At 44.1% G+C, this 19,242-nt stretch overlaps 1 protein-coding gene across 5 annotated transcripts in view; it reads right to left on the reverse strand.

The window, feature by feature from the left end:
* Positions 1-19,242, reverse strand: part of PDE4C (phosphodiesterase 4C) — an 837,713-nt gene that overhangs the window by 76,685 nt on the left and 741,786 nt on the right. For all 5 annotated transcript variants that reach the window (XM_069216588.1, XM_069216587.1, XM_069216589.1 and 2 more), the window contains 4 exons: positions 8,219-8,410; positions 6,827-6,863; positions 4,880-4,953; positions 2,238-2,287 (listed from right to left, as the gene is read on the reverse strand). In XM_069216588.1, the coding sequence (XP_069072689.1) occupies positions 2,238-2,287; positions 4,880-4,953; positions 6,827-6,863; positions 8,219-8,410 (353 nt within the window). The remainder of the gene's footprint in view (positions 1-2,237; positions 2,288-4,879; positions 4,954-6,826; positions 6,864-8,218; positions 8,411-19,242) is intronic.

The following is a 19,242-nucleotide window of genomic DNA, read 5'->3' on the forward strand; positions in this document are numbered from 1 at the left end:
GATTCGATGCATGACCTGCTGGGTGGGCGGGGCATTCATCTCTCCTTAGTTAAACAGGGTTCTTCAAAGTCGGTCCTGGAGAGCCGGGTCCATGCCAGATTTTTAGCATATCCACATTTAGAATAATGTAGATTTCGGAAACCTCTTTTTTCTAAAAGTGAATTTGCTAAAAATTCTGCCATGGACCAGGCTCTCCAGGACCAACATATTGGCCTGATCGAAGCCTATTTGGATATTTAAAGGGGCCGTCTAGTGAATGATGTCACAATAGAGTTAACAACCCAACCAGATGTTATCAAACAAAGAGACTTTCCGGGACCCCCATTGTTGTTGATTGTCGATGAAGCAAGGCTGAGTAAGAGGACAAACTCAATACTTTTCACTGGATGGGGCTTTAAAACAAAACCAATCTATCCACAGATTAAAATTCCAATAATCTAATCCAGCAGCTCACAAGCTGAGCTGAAAAATGCATGATATTACCAATGTTTATTTGATTGCAATAATAAGAAATACTTAATGTCTGTCAACCTTACACGCTGCTTTAAAGGAGCAAATGATATGCAAATTACTAAGATATTTATAATTGTATTTTTTTCTCTTTTTCCCCTCTCTCGTTTCTTGCATTACTAGTTTATGTACAAAAGTTATTTTTCTTTGTCGATGCCTGAATTTTCCAATAAAAAATAAGATCTTTCAATAGACACAAAAGGCAGAGGTTTTTCATGCACTTACATTATACAATTTTGCTCAACAAAGTGCCCCTCAAGACATGAAACAGATGTACTGAAGAGGTCCTATGTGGTATCACAACAGTGGGCAAAAAGTCTGAAAGTTTTCCATGCAAAGGTGCAAATATCCACAAGCCCTGAAGTAGCCAGGGTCTCCACGTCGCTGGGTTTAAATTGGCAGTGGTTCCTTGGGCCTACGTCAACCTGATGTACTGGCACGCACCGTATGTACAGCCCTACCCCCACAGTGTGTTACCCCCACTGCTTTCTGCATTCTTCTCAAGGTAGCCATGTTCACACTCCAAGCAACAGCATAAAAATCACAGTCGTTGCTACACCACGTCAATGGGCGGAACAGTATAGAAAGAATGGCGTGCTCCAGCTGTATTTCAAACGAAAAATATTTTCTGGCGTTTCCCATAGAAATAGGGCGGTGATGCAGTAAGGCTACTTCTGACAGCTGCCTAATGGCGTCACCACAAATGGCCACAAGAGGGCACAGGATACCCACACAAGGTTTTAAAAAGGCCTTGCTACTAACAAAAACACAGCTACAGAATAGTAAAATGTAATTTTGTTTGTGGCTCCAACTATCACAATAACTGTATGATTAAGATTTTCAAAATTAAGTCATACTCCCCAAAACATGCTCCATAGTAAGGTTTATTGCTACCAGTCACAGAGCATAATCCATCATTAAACAATACATTACCCTGTCCTAATCTTGCCGGACATTACAATACACAAGTATTCTTAATAAAAAATTGGGAAAAAAGCCACACACAATGTTGAAAGACCACATTGACCATGGACAAGAAATGCCCCATGATGGTAGAAGGCACCAAAAGTTTGAAAGTGCCACAGGATCATACAGATTAATTAATCGCTATGCAAAGGCATACAACCTAACACTGTGTATGTTTTCTTACAACTGAGCATGTATTTACAAGCAACAGTACACAGTAAACATGAATTCAATCTCACGAAGAGTAAGCCCTAAGCATCACACAGGACCTCTCTAAATTTACATTTTCCCATTGTTTTATAATTTGAGAAAACTAGGACCAAACTGAGCCCCTGTTCAACCTCAGTGTGCCCCCATACTGCAGCAAAACACTATACCAGGGTCACGTGTGAGTGCAGTGTGCGTGAGCCTGCAAGCCAAATCCTAAAATTAACCCGAGGAGTATGCGCGCACCACCACAATGCTTTCCGAATGAATAACAGATGCAAATGACCAAAACGTTCCCAAAAGTCTCATTTGCTTTGCTCAAATGAGCAAAATTATAGATGCGCAAATGTGTGGAAGTGCAACAACGCAGCATCCTATATGTGAAAAAAAGTTTTGTGTAAAGCAAACTAATATTTGCTCTTTCTGAGGCTGGTTTATTATTCTGAATCCTTGCATCTGTTTCCCAACCACACCAAACTGTGACCCAGGGACTAGTAGCTTGTTCAAAGATTTTTCCCAGTCCCTGCATTATAGCCTTTCTCAATTTCACTCACCTGAGAGATTGGGCTTGCACATCGAAGGTGTATTACTGCTGGTCGCCCGTCTAAAAAAGAAAAAAAAGAGTGAGAACCATTAGTGTCGGGACATACCATGTGATGTCACTGACAGACAGCTTTTAGAACCACCAGGGCTGAAAGGGATGTCTTGAGGCCAAGGACACATGAAGTGTTGTACCCAATGTCTAATGGGTCCACGAAGAATCCAAGTGATGTCCCAGTGAAACAACGCTTCTGATCGGCCATTAGCACTGACAAACATTCATGGATGCAACAGAACAACAGTGGTTCCTCTTGCAGTGGGTAATCTAACTCATTTAGGGTCTGGTTTAGATCTTGGCAGAGTAAGTACTCCGTCACAAACGTGACGGATATCCCGTCAGCCTTATAACAATCTCCACAGGCTATCTTGGAATCAGAATAAGGTGGACGGGATATCTGTCACGTTTGTGACAGTGTATTCCCCCTCTGCCAAGGTCTAAATCAGGCCCTATGTCTTTTCATGGTTAACATTTGCATAAAGTGATTAATGGAAAACATTTCATTATGATAACAATATTGCTGATCACTAGGGGTATTATGTCACGAAAAAGATAACTGATGAGTTTATATCGTTGGCTCACAAAGAAAACTTTCAGTGGTGTTTCAACCCTGAATTACTTAATAGGCCATCACCAGGATGGTTAATTTTGAAGATCTGAGGAGTTCAGGAGGGTGGCCTGGAGAAGTCCTCGATGGGGAACAATTTGCAAAATGAAAAGAGTGGGGGTGTCTCATTCCTTGTCAGAGAGGCCCGGGAATGGGACACACCTCAGTAAGACAGTCACTGGTGGAACAGTATGCCTGGCAGAGTGTCACACAAGGCAGGAAAACCAAGGACGAGTAACAAATTGAAAAATTGTCATATCGCAGGAAAAATCAGCAGCGAACAAATATGGAGGCGTGGGACAGTCCAACTCTCTCTGTCAATCCTGCAGTGATCAATGGCGCCTCTTGGTCGATCTTGAAATGCGAGGACAGTGTCACATAATGTCTCACTGTGAGAATATATCCTCTGAGATCAATGATTTAAGAAAGGATTAGAGTCACAAGCTGTTTGTTTTCACACATCTTCCCATAAAATCTGTATAAAAAGGTGTGATCTACGCTTTGGCATCAAGTACATATTTACTATTTTTCTAGCGTGTTATCTATTTAAAGTACTGTGCTAAACATTTGTTTTCTACATGAGTACTTTAAGGCAGCTGTTATCAATATTGAGATCATAATGAAATGCGTTCAATGAATTGCACTGATTAAAAGTTAACCGTAAAAAGTTTGAGTCTGGTGGGCCGGTTACTGAGTAAAACAGCCATATTTAGAGTGTCTTTGACTGTAATACTCTTGTAATATGGCGGTTGGAACAGCCACAAAGTTTTCGATTTAATACCCTGTTCCCTAAACTCTTAAGGACTGAAATTAGTGAATTTAAATACTACAACCACTGTTTTCCTGCTGTTTCATTGAGCCAGGGTCCTTCTTGACTTTCTGTGGGTTTACTCTTGTTCTTCTTCGCAAAGATTCATCCCCTTTTCAAGTTGAATGGCGTGTGACTATCTGTACAGTGTCCTGATCCTTCGTAGGCTCTGCGTCATGTACCTTACTCTGCTCTCATCTAAATGGCTTTTATGAATTATCAGTCTCTTTCGCTCATGGTGCTTGCATGACCTGGTTTAGCAGCCAAGAGATTGATGAACAGCTAAGTCTTTTAGCATTTATTGACCTTTTCAAGGTCAGCACTGGAATCATCAAGAGACATAGGGGGTCATTACGACCCTGGCAGCCGGGGGAACACTGGCGGTAACACCGCTAACAGGCTGGCGGTGTTCCGCCAGTGTATTATGACCGTGGCGCATTAGCCACGGCCATACCGCCGGCCCCTCCACTATACTGCCAGGCTTCCGCCAGGCAGTCATAATCCCCAGGGCAGCGCTGCACAGGGGATTATGAGTCCCCGACCGCCAGCCTGCCACGGCGGTAAACACCGCCATGGAAAGGCTGGCGGTAAGGGGGACTAGGGGTGCTCCTGGGGGCCCCTGCACTGTTCATGCACTTGGCATGGGCAATGCAGGGGCCCCCAGGCACAGCCGCATCGCACATTTCACCGCCTGAATTTCAGGCAATGCTGCTGCACCCGCTGCACATCAACATTGCCACCGGCTGTATTATGCGTCATCTTCAATGTTGATGTGACTTTTCCACTGGGCCAGCGGACGGACACGCTGTTTCTGTCCACTGGCCCAGCGGAAATGTCAAAATAGGGTGCCACGCATACCGCCAGCATTGTCGGTATTGTAGCGCCTGCGGCTTCGGCTGTCTTTTTTCAAGACCGCCAAAGTCGTAATGAGGGCCATAGTTCTTATGCCTGAAGGAGTAAAAGAAGAAAAAGCTTGACGCATTTCCACCCTCAACTCTTCAGTCCTTGATGACACAGGTTTAGGATGCTCTCGTATGTACTTTTAATTGTGCCTGGTGGTAAACCCGATAGTGTCCTTTATCAGTGGAGTAACATCACACATGATCATTACTGTGATCCACAGAACTGCCAGCAAATGTGACCCTCTTTTCTACATGCACTAGGACTTTGACTTATCACTTACTTGTTGCTCACTCTATCCTGTAGATGGGTCAACATTGCAAAGTTGCTGCGGACAGTGCGTAAACTTGCCAGGACCTGGAAAAAAGCACAGAGCGGAAGTTTGAGCGTGATGGGTCCAGCCATAAACAACTCAACATCTTATTATGAATAAAAAGTGAAAGTGGCATGAAGGGAATGGGTGTAGGCTTGAATCAATGGTTTTAGCCATCGTCTTGTGCACCTTTTACAGAGATAAGAACCACAATGGATGCTGAAGGTCAATGGAAACCAGTGATGGGCAACTCAACACCGCACGGTAACAGGAAACACTATGGAGATTTGAGAGTAATGGACCTAGAACTACTCAATATCTTATTGTGACAGAAACACAAAGGTTGTTTGAAGGCAATGTTGTGGGCTGTAGCTGACTCAACAATACCTCATGGTGACCGGAAAAACAGGGGAAGTTGAAGGTGATGGATTCAGCCCTAAGCGACTTAACATTTTATGATGACAAGAAAAACATAAGAGTTTTGAGGGCACTGTCTTCTGCCATTGCCAAGTCAACATCATCTCTGGGTTCTATGAAGTGTGAGTGAGATTTTGAGAATTATCAAAGAAGCGTTATATGATGGTGACTTGACACTCCAACTCACTCATTCCTTCAAATCTTACAAAGTAAGTTTGTTTTAGAAGCATGTCGAACTAAAATCCCTACTTAGGAACTCACAACGTTTGCAGTCAGAAGCAGACTGGCCGTTCGGACCCTTCAAGATTTCCTAAAAGGCCAGTCTGCAGAGAACTGCACAGCACAGCATAAATGTCACAGAGAAAACTAACTTTACTTGTACTTATATCACGTATGCAGTATCACTGCCATACCAACAGCTTTTGGATTTGAGATTTCTTGTACATTTTGATACAGGCTTCAGATGCTTACAGCCACCCCCTAATGCTTCTGGTGCAGTGCCCTGCACATCTTAAGACTGGACATGATGCTTCTAGTCTGTGATGTGAGTAAAGTCTGTCTATATGTGCCCAAGCCATTGGATGTGTGGGGGAGCTTGCACTAGCTAGCTGTGCTGTTTCAGACTGTTATCTACAAGGAAACTATAACAATCTCACCTTGTTAGAATCTTTCACAAAACTAGCTTCAAACAAGCAGAAGCACCTCATGGTTAGCACAGCTTGACTATGTCCTCATGAATGTTGCTGGAAAGAGAAGAGTACACATTCAAACTCTCCACTCACAGCTCTGATGTGAATTTCTGGATACCATCCCACCAAGGTCCCATGTGCGATGAGTCTAATTCTTAACTATTCACGCTGCAAACTGTAAAAATAGGGTTACCTTGCAAGAGAAAGATGTCTTCCTTTTGGTCTTAATGGGATGTCTAGAACATGCATTTGCTGTTTGTCTGTGTATCCAGAGGTACAGGGGCGTAGCTACGTGGGGGTGATGTTTGGGGTGTTACACCCCCCCCAATAAATGTATATTTGTTTTAATAAATAGATGTGTGCAGGTGCTTTCAGTCGGGTATGGTGAGGTGTCTGTCGGATTTCACCAGGGGGTCCGCAAAGCCTCCTTAGGGGGTCCACGAGTGCTTAGAAAATTAAATAATATTAACAGGTTAGGTCCTCTACTTTTAATAATGACTCAATGGGGGTCCACGGGTTCCAGTAATGATAAAGAAGTCAAAAGGTTGGGAACCACTGGGCCAGAGCATTAGAAAGGCAAAAAAGGGGAAAAGATGGAGGAACAGAAACACAGCAAAAGCATGACAGAAGGGTGAAAAAGATCCCGCAAGAGTGACATAAAGAGACAGAAAGTGGACGGTTTATCAGAAAGATGCATGAGGTGGAACCAAGACTTGGTAGCTGGGTATTGGCAATGTGAGTTCTGGACTCTTACCAAAACATTTAAACTCCAGTACATATGTTTCACAATTAAAACACTGCAGACACGTACCTGTGCAAAAGGTGTCACAATCATGTCTTCTCCGTGTCTACAAGAAAATAATTCTAGTTAGTTGACAATGCTTGCAGAAATCCGGATGTGGTTTTCCTCTGCCAATAACACATGATTTCTAATTTTTGAGACGTTCACATGTGAAATCCCCCCCACCAGCATTCCCTAGTTCAGCCTTCCCTTAAAAGGCCTGATTGAGTCTGTCGGGCGGCCAATTGGTCAGCAGGGTTGTCCGTTAAACGAGTTAATGGTAGTTGCCCACTTTAGCTCTAGAGGGCAGCCTCCAGTCACTGTTATTATTCATTCATTTCGTCTAACTGGGCCTACAGCCATGATGGCAATGCAAGAACAGAGAGATTAAAACAAATAGTATTTGATATTCAGGGGACCTTTCCCGCCACAATACAATGTTATATACAACTAAATACAGAAAATGTATTTTCTTCGGAAAGTAGAACCCATCAGATTTGGAAAGTTCACTCCCCTCCATTTTTTGGACACACGCCTCCTCTAGAACCAAATACACCTGAGATTCATGTAAACGATTTCAATGCTGGAGAATGACTATCAACATATTGTCAATATATGTATAAGCAAAGTTCAGAATAGAATATCTATACTTCCCTGGGTATTATTACATTGAAAACATGTTGGTAGTTTATATTGTGAAGTGGAGAGATATTTGTGACCTCAGTAGCGTGACATACAACCATACAGGACTCATTAGATGCTTGCAACATTAGATGTTTGAGATTACGTGGAATTTAGGTTACTGAGAAGCTCAGTTAGCAATGCACTGAATGAACACGGGAGGCATAAGAGTGAGTGATCCATGGAAATATTTCAGTGAGTAAGATGTTGGTGTGAAACACTAAATATAGTACTTGATACAATTTTATTGAGATGCCTTCATGGAAAAAAGGTCCTTTTCATGATATTCACATACATGTTTCATCTCCAGACAGCAATTCATGTGCCCGTGTCTTCATCCATACAGTTTAATAAACATTTTGAATCAAACATTTTTTGTGTATCATGATGAAGTAAATTGATGAGTTAAATGAGTGAAATAGATCTGCAAGTGAACACAATACTTATGAGCTGCCACAAACTCAGCATAAAGGGACAAGCTGTAAGTCAGTTATATCTTGTTCAGACCCTAGATACATAAAGTGGAAGCGACCACAAGTTCGATAAAGTGATGCTATGAAACATTGTCCTCGACTTGCACTATGCCACACGTACAACCGCTTCCGCTCGACTGTGGCTCTAAGAAACTTCCTGCTTCGTCATTGTCTTACTGACCACGTGTCCACGTCCTGACCTCAGGCACGCGGAGAAACTGTGACATTAGAGCACGTAATATGGCCTAGAAAAAGATGGAAAACTTACAGTTCACTGGCGATGGAGGAGTTTCGAGACATTGCTTTCGGTGACATGTCATAGTCGCTGTCGGAGCGATAGAGGAAGGACTCTCTTCGTTGGCTGTGTGGGAAATTTCCTTGTAGGATGAGAGCGGATCCAGGGCTAGCCTGGGGATCCAGCGGGCTTCTCCCCGATGACAGGCCATTCTCCACATCAAAGCTGGAATGGAACAAGAATGACAAGGTCAGAAACTTGTAGTGAGAATTTGAACAGATCCATCTTCTAATATTTTCAGTGAGAGACCTGTGCCTTATTAAAAAAAAAAAAAAAAAAAAAAACGGAAGTTTAAGGCAAATGTCCCTTAGGCCCTTGGCAGAAAAGATTAAGATACTGGCAAAATGGTGGGAGGGTGGGAGTAAGTTTCTGGTAATACCTAAGAGCCTTTGTAACCTTCAGAGAGCATTCAGTGTGGCGTCTACAGAGTGGGAAGGGTTGTGACATTTGATTTTCCAAAAATATTTTATGTGAACTAATAATCACAGAGTCCGAATATACAAGATGAAAAACTAGAACAAAAATAACAAACAATTTAATCTAAAGCGTGAGACTTAGCAAGTTTGTAAGACAATGACAAATGTTTAAATTGCCAAGAACCCTGTAGCATAATACTGTCTCCCAGGTTGAAATCAATTACAAAATATAAGATGAAACCCTATTAAAATCCAAGAAAACATTTTTAACATCGGTTACTGATAATCCAGTTACAGTCATGGAAGTAGCTGATTGAACAAGAGTCAATTGTTATCTAGAACCCCAATGAAACTGGCAAAGGATGAGATTTTGCATCCTTCACATTTATCGAGGAAAGTAGGGTCAATTATGTGGCCTCTGAGGTACCACAGGACAGATAGGCCATTAACACATGGAATAAAATGTAAAACTACCAACAAGGATAACCTCGCTGAGAACTACCAAGCCATTGAAACTGCTACTGAAGTCCACCACATCACTGAGAAGCCATTCACGTCGGCATCAACACTGCCACCGAGTGAGACGTCATGCTACTGAAGTCCACCACATCACTGAGAAGCCATTCACGTCGGCATCAACACTGCCACCGAGTGAGACGTCGCTGAAATCTACATCACTGAGGCTTCTGATGAGTAACTTTTCACTGACATCTACAACGCCACATGGGTAGTCAACGAATGAGACATCAATGAATTCCACCACATCACTTAACCTGCCAATGAGAATGACCACAATGAAATCTACTATGCCATTGAAACTGCCGATGAGCGAGGCTTCCTGGAAATTTACCACAGCATGGAGGATTTCAGGAGTAAAACTTCATTGATACCTGCTACGTCAGAGGTGGAGAATGAGGGAGACTTTCCAGAAACCTACTACATCATCGAGACTGCCAATGAGTAAATCTGAACTGAACTCTACAACATCACCAAGGCGGCCAATGAGTAAATCTGAACTGAACTCTACAACATCACCAAGGCGGCCAATGAGTAAATCTGAACTGAACTCTACAACATCACCAAGGCGGCCAATGAGTAAATCTTAACTGAACTCTACAACATCACCAAGGCGGCCAATGAGTAAATCTGAACTGAACTCTACAACATCACCAAGGCGGCCAATGAGTAAATCTGAACTGAACTCTACAACATCACCAAGGCGGCCAATGAGTAAATCTGAACTGAACTCTACAACATCACCAAGGCGGCCAATGAGTAAATCTGAACTGAACTCTACAACATCACCAAGGCGGCCAATGAGTAAATCTGAACTGAACTCTACAACATCACCAAGGCGGCCAATGAGTAAATCTGAACTGAACTCTACAACATCACCAAGGCGGCCAATGAGTAAATCTGAACTGAACTCTACAACATCACCAAGGCGGCCAATGAGTGAAACATCACTGAGAAAACCCACCTCACCACCCAAGGTGCAAGTGAGTGAGACCTCACTGAAATGTACCACATCATTCAGGCCGCTAATGAGTAGCACTTTACTGAAATCCACCACGGCACTGAGGTTGCTAAGGAGTGAGACCTCAATGAGCTACCATGTCATCGAGGCTTGCAGCGAGTAGGAACTCACTGAATTTGACGAAGCTACAGAAACTGGCGATGAGTGAGATATGGTTGAAATCTACCAAGCCACTGAGGTAGTCAACTGTGAGACGTCACTGAAATCCATTGATCCACCAAGGCAAACGATGAGTTAGACTTCAATGAGCTCTGGTGCACCACCAAGGCGGCCAGCGAGGTAGACTTCATTGGTTTCAAGTCTTCAAAAGACGAAGCTTCACTGAAATCTACCACACAACTGAGGCTGTCAATGGGTGAAAATGTACTGATATCTACCACGCTGTTGAAAATTCCAATGAGGGACTCTCCTGAAAGGTAACTTTCCAGGATGGGTGTTATTAAGTGAGATCCCTGACATCTATCAGGCCACAGGACCCACCGATAGGTGAGACATCATGAAGTTTACCACATTTTGAGAGTCCAGTGAAGGACACTTAGCTAATATTCATCAGGGAAATGTGTTCAGTGGGTTCACGCACTGAGTTTGAGTACTGTACTCAAATACAGAACTTTCCGGCAACTAATAGTGCTGAATAAATCTGGCCTTAACGGCCTCAAACTCTTAAAGAGGGCTAGATTTGATAAGTTGTATCAAACCCTGGACCGCCAGATTTATTTAGATCTGGTGCACGTATGCACACTACTGAATGACACACTTGCACGCCCCTTGTAACGCACACAAACATGGACTCCAGCTGGCACGGGACCACCATGCCTGTCCTTGAACACCCATCCCTGGCCTTCATCAGGGTACCTCTGAATCAGTGGGATTCACTGGCCCTGACCGGAGTAAGCTGAAAATAGCCGGAGAGGTATTTTTAGCAGTTCGGCGACAACATACTCTTGGCAATCCATCCGGGCCCGATGGGACTGTCCAGTGACCTCAGTACAAGAGTCTGACAGCTGGACCCGCCCTCCAGTGACCGGCCAAGATTGCGCCATATCACCTGAGGACGGATGGGACATCTCAGACAGTTGTCACCGACCAGCTTTCTTAATGGCAGGACTTCTCAGGGGGCAGTTTGGGGCAGAAGGGACACATTTCCTGTCCTGAAAATATAATGTGGTGCAGTGGGAGCAAATACGCTGACTGTGGTACAGGAAACCTATATTCTAGTCCTGGTTCAGCCTTGTCCAAATTGTGTGATCCTGAATAAATCAAGTTACCTCTGGGGCCCCCCTTGGCTGATAAAACAGGCTCAGGGGTGCCTTCGAAGTGGCCGCCGCCGGTATTAAGCGCTATATACGAAACCTGAACCACATTGTTCAGTTCTAGGTGTCTATATGTGAATAGGTTTGTACTTCTGCAGAATTCATATATACTCCTCTTCCTCAACGCCCCATTACAAAACTGACATTTGGGTCACGTTTCTAACCCCTCGTCTCCATGACCTTCGGCTCAGACTTTCCACCCGAGGGGAGGCTGCAGGTGAAAAAGTCAATTAAGTAGCCAGATTATCGAAATATGTTTGTTTTGGTATTTAGCTCAGGGTGTTTCATGAAAGCTACGAGCCCATGAATCTTAAACTATTGAATAGATCAGTGCATGGACTGAGCCCTGATTACAAAGCACTTCTTGGGTTCTAATCCCAGCATCCATGGAGACCAATTCAAACATTGTGTGATTCTGGGCAAATCACTTTGTCTGCGCGTGTCAAGGATTGTAGAAATGCGTTTTCTTGGGCGATATATGCATGTGTTATATGAACATTCAACCATACAGTGTGACGTCTTGTAACCTAAACGTTTCCCTCGCCTTCATCTCCCACCCAAGTCTCTCCAATCCGGTCTGAACTGAGCTCCACACACTTCTTTCAGGGTTTCCTGGTACAATGTTTCCATGTGAATACTTCTGTGGCTTCTTAGAGCTACATTTGCATTAATCTATAGATTGTGTTTGCTATATTATTAAGGTGCAAATAACAAGTGCGATGTGTACGAGAGTTCACTGGTATGTTGCCATATATATCATTTTTTTAAATTTATGGTTTGAGACAAACAGTTGTGCCATGCAAAGAAAACTGAATAATCCTAATTTAGAGGCCAACATAGGAAGGAATTACTGTGCAGAAGTAAGGCACAAGTGGGTATATCACACCCAGCTCAAGGCCAAGTGGGTATATCACACCCAGCTCAAGGCACAAGTGGGTATATCACACCCAGCTCAAGGCACAAGTGGGTATATCACACCCAGCTCAAGGCACAAGTGGGTATATCACACCCAGCTCAAGGCACAAGTGGGTATATCGCACTCAGCTCAGGGTATGAGCAGGTATATCACACCCAGCTCAAGGCACAAGTGGGTATATCACACCCAGCCAGGGGCGTAGAAGACAATACATTTCTGGGGGGGACAGGGACAGCCTTGGGGACTTTCAATCAACCCTATACAAATCGCTCGTTGTTTACGAACTGCAGGCTCCGATAAATATACACAATCATATATATTGGAAGTGAAATAGGGAGAAAGGAAGGCATGTTTACACAGTCTGAAAGTATCTTTAATTGTTATTTACATTCACAAAGTAATTAGCTCAAATGTGAAAATAACATGTTGATTAACCTTGCATCTTCATGCACCAAGCAAATCAAGGTAGGAGGGTAAAAAGGAAGAACATACCCTTTGCGCCCCACACCCCTCATGCCCCTCGCCTCATGCCAATTGGAACCGCACTGGAGAGATCAAAAGCGATCAGGTACAACAGTTGTAAACTGTGCTCGGAAACCATAGTTCTAATAACACTTCTACTCCTCTGTGTGATCTTGGGCAGCTCTACGTCAGTCATAACTAGAAGCATTTCAACTGAAGAAGCTCTTGCAGTTACAGGCTATATAAACATGGATTCTCTAATCTCTGTATAAACTGCAGTCACTAATTTCTTTAGAAACGGCTGTTTGTGATGCACCAAGTCACTGGGTATAAAGAAAAGACATTCACTGATTATAAAGAAAAGACATCGGAAAATGACTATGATAGAGTTATTACAGTCGAGTTCTGACATTACAATGCCTTCTGCCAGAGCCAGCAGCCAAGGTAAAAAGCAGATCAGGTCACAGAGCATAATTAATGCAGCTGATTAAAGCAAAAAATGGAATGTTGCTTTTCTTTCTTCTGCTCTACTTTAATAGCTTGGAATGACAGAAGCTATGCACTAAGGGTTTAAGTGGTTTGTGGGAAAGTTGGTGGTGGGACCATGTATTATATGGGGTAAAATACCCCTGGCATACATAAGGATATTGCAAGTCACCTTGACGATCATACTTTATAAACAAGCATTGGCAAAGCCAATAGGTCTCGCCTATGCAAGTTTTATTGCCTTTGCCAATGTGTTTTAGCCATGCTGTACACTAGTGAGACTACTATTCAGCATGGCTCAAAGTTAATGGCATAAAGGAGAATGATGTGTCATCGACTGGTGTGGCGTAGTGTCATGGAGTAAGTAGAGTGTCCTAAAATGGAGCAGAAAACTTACTTTAAAGGAACAGGGGTCCCTTGAATAAAATGCAACACCACTCCCATAAACAATGATATTAAAGTAGTATGCAAATGGAATGTTTCATACCTTTATTCAATCAAAATATAAAAGATCAAATGTAGTGGGAAAACATCAACAGGGGAAATCGAGAAAGACTGGTATTCGGGCATTACACAAGTTATCTGGATGACCCAATGTCACCGATCACAATAAAAATGTAAAAAGTAACCTGTATAGTACAGTGGTTTGGAGGAGGCTGGCCTGTTTTGTATTGGGTATCTATGGTACTTACACCTTATACCAGGTCCAGTTACCCCTTATTAGTGAAATGTAGGCAGTGCCTAGACGCCAGGCTCTCTAGGGGTAGCTGTAGCCAAGGCTTATCTAGGAGACATGCAAAGCTCATGCAATACCGCTGTAGTCACACAGTACTCACACACATGAAAGAAAATACTCAGTGTTACAAAAATAAAGGTACTTTAATTTAGTGACACAAATGCCAAAAATACCATAAAGACTATACTCCCTTAGGAGGTAAGTAATACACCAATTATATACACTAGTATGCAGCAATAGCAATAAAAACAGTTAGAGAAAAGTGCAATTAGTGAAAATCACAATGGTTAGAAATGGGCCTAGGGGAAACACAAACCATATACTAAGAAAGTAGAATGCGAATGTCGGTTTCCCACCTAGACAAGTGCGGTGTGTAGAGGGGCGCTGGGAGTATTAGAAAACACCAAAGGTAAGTAATAGAACCCACCTCAGAGCCCAGGAAACCAGGAGTAAATCACAGTAACTTTCCTAGAACACACAAGAACACGAGAAAGAAGATAATGCAAGAACCAGAAGATACTTCAAGACACAAAGGGTGGATTCCTGGACCTAAAGACCTGTGGAAGAATGGGACTAAGTCCAAGAAGCACAGAAGAGTCCAGGGAGGACAGGAGCTCCCGCTAACCCGAATCAAGGTGCAAAAGAAGAACCACTGGTGAAGAACAACAGTCAGTACTGCACCCAAGAAGATGGATGCGGGTTCCTGGTTGGTTCATATGATATCCCACACCGGATGGATGATTGCAGTCTGGTTTGCGTCGCTGGATTCCACCAACAAACCTTGGCACACGCAAAGCTCACGGTTAGCGGAAAATGGCACTGCCTGGGACCAGGAGGGACCTGGTTGACTCTACCCAGGAGGAGGAGGGTGCTCTCAGCAACTCAGAGAGCCCACGGAATACCAGCCAGTGCACACAGGAGTCCTCCAGCACGGGGACAAAGGAGTTACAAAAGGAGGCCCATGCAGCACAAAAACAAAGAATCCCACACCGCCAGAGAACCACTCAGGAAGCTGTGCATTGCAGGAAGGAGTGCTGGGGGCCAGAGTTACATTGTGCACAAAGAATTTCATAGATGGATGCCAACAAGCCTTGGCAACTGAAAAACACGTGAACAGGGTTACTGTCTTGTGTGGGAAGGCAAGCTCTTACCTCCACCAAAGTTGGACAGTAGGACGTCAGGACCATCGGGACCACTTCAGTCCACCACCCGTGATGTAGGATCCATGTAACTCAACAGGAGAGGGGACCCAAGCAGATGGTCGTCGTTGCAGAGAAGTGCCTGCTGAAGCAGGGGAGTGACTCCTTCACTCCAAGGGAGATTCGTTCATTCTTCTGGTGCAGGCTGAAGACAGGCTGTCCTCTGAGGATGCACGACCGGGAAACAGTTGCATTTGCTGGCAAGAGCTGAAGATACAATGTTGTCTTTACTTCGCTGTTGCAGTTTGTGGAGTTCCTGGAGGGTCCAGATGCAGTTTCTTCAGTGAAAAGGTGAAGTAAAGGATGCAGAGGATTCCTGCTGGAGTCTTGCAATCCGAATCTGAAGAACCTCCCAAAGGAGAGACCCTAAATAGCCATGAAAGGGGGATTGGTCAGCTAAACAGGTAAGCACCTATCAGGGGGCGGCTCTGACACCACCTGCTGGCACTGGCCACTCAGATGCTCCTAGAGTTCGTTGCCAACTTGGAATCCAAGATGGCAAAACACAGGGACCCTCTGGAGGAGCTCTGAGCACCACACCTGGGGTGGTGATGGACAGGGGAGTGGTCACTCCCCTTTCCTTTGTCCAGTTTCGTGCCAGAGCAGGGACTGGGGGTACCTGAACCGGTGTAGACTGGATTATGCAAGGAGGGCACCAAATGTGCCCTTCAAAGCATTTCCAGTGGCCTGGGGAAGGAAGCTACCCCTCCCAAGCCTGTAACTCCTATTTCCAAAGGGAGAGGGCGTAACACCCCTCTCCCAAAGGAAATCCTTTGTTCTGCCTTCATGGGCTTGAGCTTCTCAAGCATCAGGATGGCAGAAACCTGTCTGAGAGGTTGCAGCAGCTGGGGCTACCTGGAAAACCTCAGAAGGCTGGAATGGCAATACTGGGAGTCCTCTAAGGAGCCCCCAGAGTGCATGAAATCATACAACCAATGCTTGCAAAAGCCTTGGGTTATGATTCCAATATGTTTGATACTAAACATACCTATGTTCGGAGTTACCATTATGTAGTTGGACATAGGTAGTGACCTATTTCAAGTACATGTGTAAAATGGCATCCCCGCACTCAGGAAGTCTGGGAAAATGGTCCTGGAGGTCCTGGGGGCACCTCTGCTAGTGCAGGGGTGCCCTCACACACAGTTACTCTGCACCCTGCCCTCAGGGCTGGAGGGCCTGCTATTGGGGTGACTTATAAGTGACCTGGTGCAGTGTAACTGGCAGTGAAAGGGTGCATGCACCTTTTCACGCAGGCAGCAATGGCAGTCCTGCAGAAGCCTTTGCATGGGCTCCCTATGGGTGGCAAAAGAAATGCTGCAGCCCATAGGGATCTCCTGGAACCCCAATGCCCTGGGTACCTAAGTACCATATACTAGGGACTTATAAGGGGGCACCAGTATGCCAATTTTGGGTGAAATACTGGGTTACCAGTATGCAACAACCATAATTTAAGGGAGAGAGCATAACTACTGGGGTCCTGATTAGCAGGATCCCAGTAGACACACTCAAACACACTGGCAAACAGGACAAATGTGGGGGTAACCAAGCTAGAAAGAGGCTACTTTCCTACAAGGTTAGCATCCACAATAATGATTTACAAGCTTTTATACACCGACTTTTACATGAATGACTCAAATAGTGAATCAAGAAGTCATTAGCTCATAGTACCTATGCTTATGCCAACTTATGTACAATATCACAAATTCAAGTCAAGGTACTTTGGCCGACAATATTTCAATCCCCTAGGCAAGTATCAGGATCATCCTAAGCCTTTGTTAAGCTTGAGTTAAAAGGGTTACAGAGTGCTTGTAACCAAAACGGCGAAGATAAATCTGACTCACGTCTCATATGAGTGAGAAGGCAATCAATGGAGATCTGAATCTCTAATCAAGCGCCAATGCCATAAAGTAGTAGTAGAGTGGAGTAGTGTCACAGTGTAATAGAGTGTCAGAGAGTGGAGTGGCAGAGTGTCGTAGAGTGGAAAGGCATAAATAAGAGTGAACTGGAGTAGAGTGAAGTAAAGTAATGTGAACTAGCATAAAGTTGGGTAGAGTGTTGTTGAGTATAGTACATAGTTGTATAGTGGAGTGGCATAGAGGGTTGTGCAGTGGCGTTGAGTAGAGTATCGTAGATTGAAGTGGCATAGAGTGGTGTGGAGTGGCATACAGTGGAGTAAAGTGGAATGGAGTGGCGTATAGGGAGTTGTGTAGGGAGTTACAGAGTGGAGAAAGTGTTAGAGTTTAATGGAATAGAGTGTCAGAGTCTAGTATCATGGAGTGTAATGTCAGAGTGAAGTCTCAGAGTGGAGTTGGGTGGTCTAGAGTGAAGTGGCATAGAGTACAATGGTGCAAAGTAGATTGGCGTAGAGTGTAGTGATATAGAGTGCATTGGGTTTGAGTAAAGTGGTGTAGAGTGCATTGGCGAAGAGTGCACTGGTTTAGCGTACATTGTAGTAGCGTAGAGTGGTGAAGAGTCGAGGGGCGCAGAGTGGAGTGGCACAGCATAGATTGAAGTGGTTCAGAGTGATGTGTCAGAGTGATGCGTTGCATGGTAGAGTGGAGTGGTGCAAGGTAGAGTAGACTGGTGTAGAGTGCAGTGGTGGAGTGCAGTGATGCAGAGTAGAGTGGCGTAGAGTGTAGTGGAATAGAGTACATTGGTCTAGAGTGCAGTAGTGGCATATAGTTGAGCGGTGCAGAGTAGAGTGCCATGGAGAAGAGTAGAGAGGAGTATAGTTCAGTGGCAGGGTGCAGTGTTGCAGAGCAGAGTGTCATAAAGGGCAATGGTGTAGAGTAGAGTGGCATAGAATGCATTGGTGTAGAGTGCAGTGATGTAGAGTGATGCAGAGTAGAGAAGAGTGGCTTAGAGTACAGTGGCGCAGAGTAGAATAGAGCTGCATAGAGTGCAGTGGCATGGAGTAGATTGCTGCAGAGTACAGTATAGTGGTGAAGAGTAGATTGTTGCAGAGTGGAGCATAGTGATGTAGAGTGCAGTAGCATAGAGCTGTGCAGAGCAGATTGGAGTGGTGCAGGGTACACTGGCGTGGTGCAGGATAGATTAGACTGGCATAGCATAGAGTGGAGTTGTGTAGATTGCAGTGGCATAGAGGAGATGATTTCAAAGTAAAGTGAAGTGCCCTACAGTGGAGTGGTGTAGAGTAGATTAGAGTGCAGTGGTGCAGAAAAGAGTGCAGTGGTGCAGAAAAGAGTGCAGTGGGACAGAGCACAGTGGCATTGAGTACAGTGGTGCAGAGTAGAGTGGCGTGGAGTTCAGTGGCAGAAAGTGCAATGTTGCAGATTAGAGGGTCGCAGAGTACAGTGGTGTATTGTAGAGTGACAGAGTGCAGTGGCATAGAGTGCTGTGGCGCAGAGTAAAGTGGCATTGAAAGCAGTGGAATAGAGTGCTGTGGTGCAGAGTAGATTGGCATAGAGTGCAGTGGGATAGAGTGCATTGGTTTTGAGTAAAGTGGTGAACAGTGCACTGGCAGAGTGCAGGGGTGTAGTGTACAATGGTTAGAGTAGAATAGCATAGATTGCAGTGGTGTAGAGTGGCACCGAGTGGAAAAAAGTGGTGTAGAGTGCAGTGGCATAGGGTAGATTGTTTCAGAGTAGAGTGAAGAAAAGATAGAGAAAAGATAATATACTTCAATATGCTGAAGTATGTCACAATAACAACAACATAAATAATAATGCTAGGCATAACGGGCCAAAATGAAATATGGCTTCTCCCTGTTATCCACGCTGTAGTCAAGTGCTTCATTACCTAGAAAACAAAACATTAAACATAAATGTTAGAAAAATATACCCTTCTAATAGCTAAATTGTTGTGTGAAAAGGTCAAATCTGGGCTCAATCTCGACTTCACTGTTTCACTAACTGGTGTGATCTTAGTCAAATATAAATATTGTGTTTCACAGAGTCTCCTTTCTAGCCTGC

The sequence above is a fragment of the Pleurodeles waltl genome, chromosome 12 (assembly GCF_031143425.1).
Source record: "Pleurodeles waltl isolate 20211129_DDA chromosome 12, aPleWal1.hap1.20221129, whole genome shotgun sequence".
Lineage (NCBI taxonomy): Eukaryota > Metazoa > Chordata > Amphibia > Caudata > Salamandridae > Pleurodeles > Pleurodeles waltl.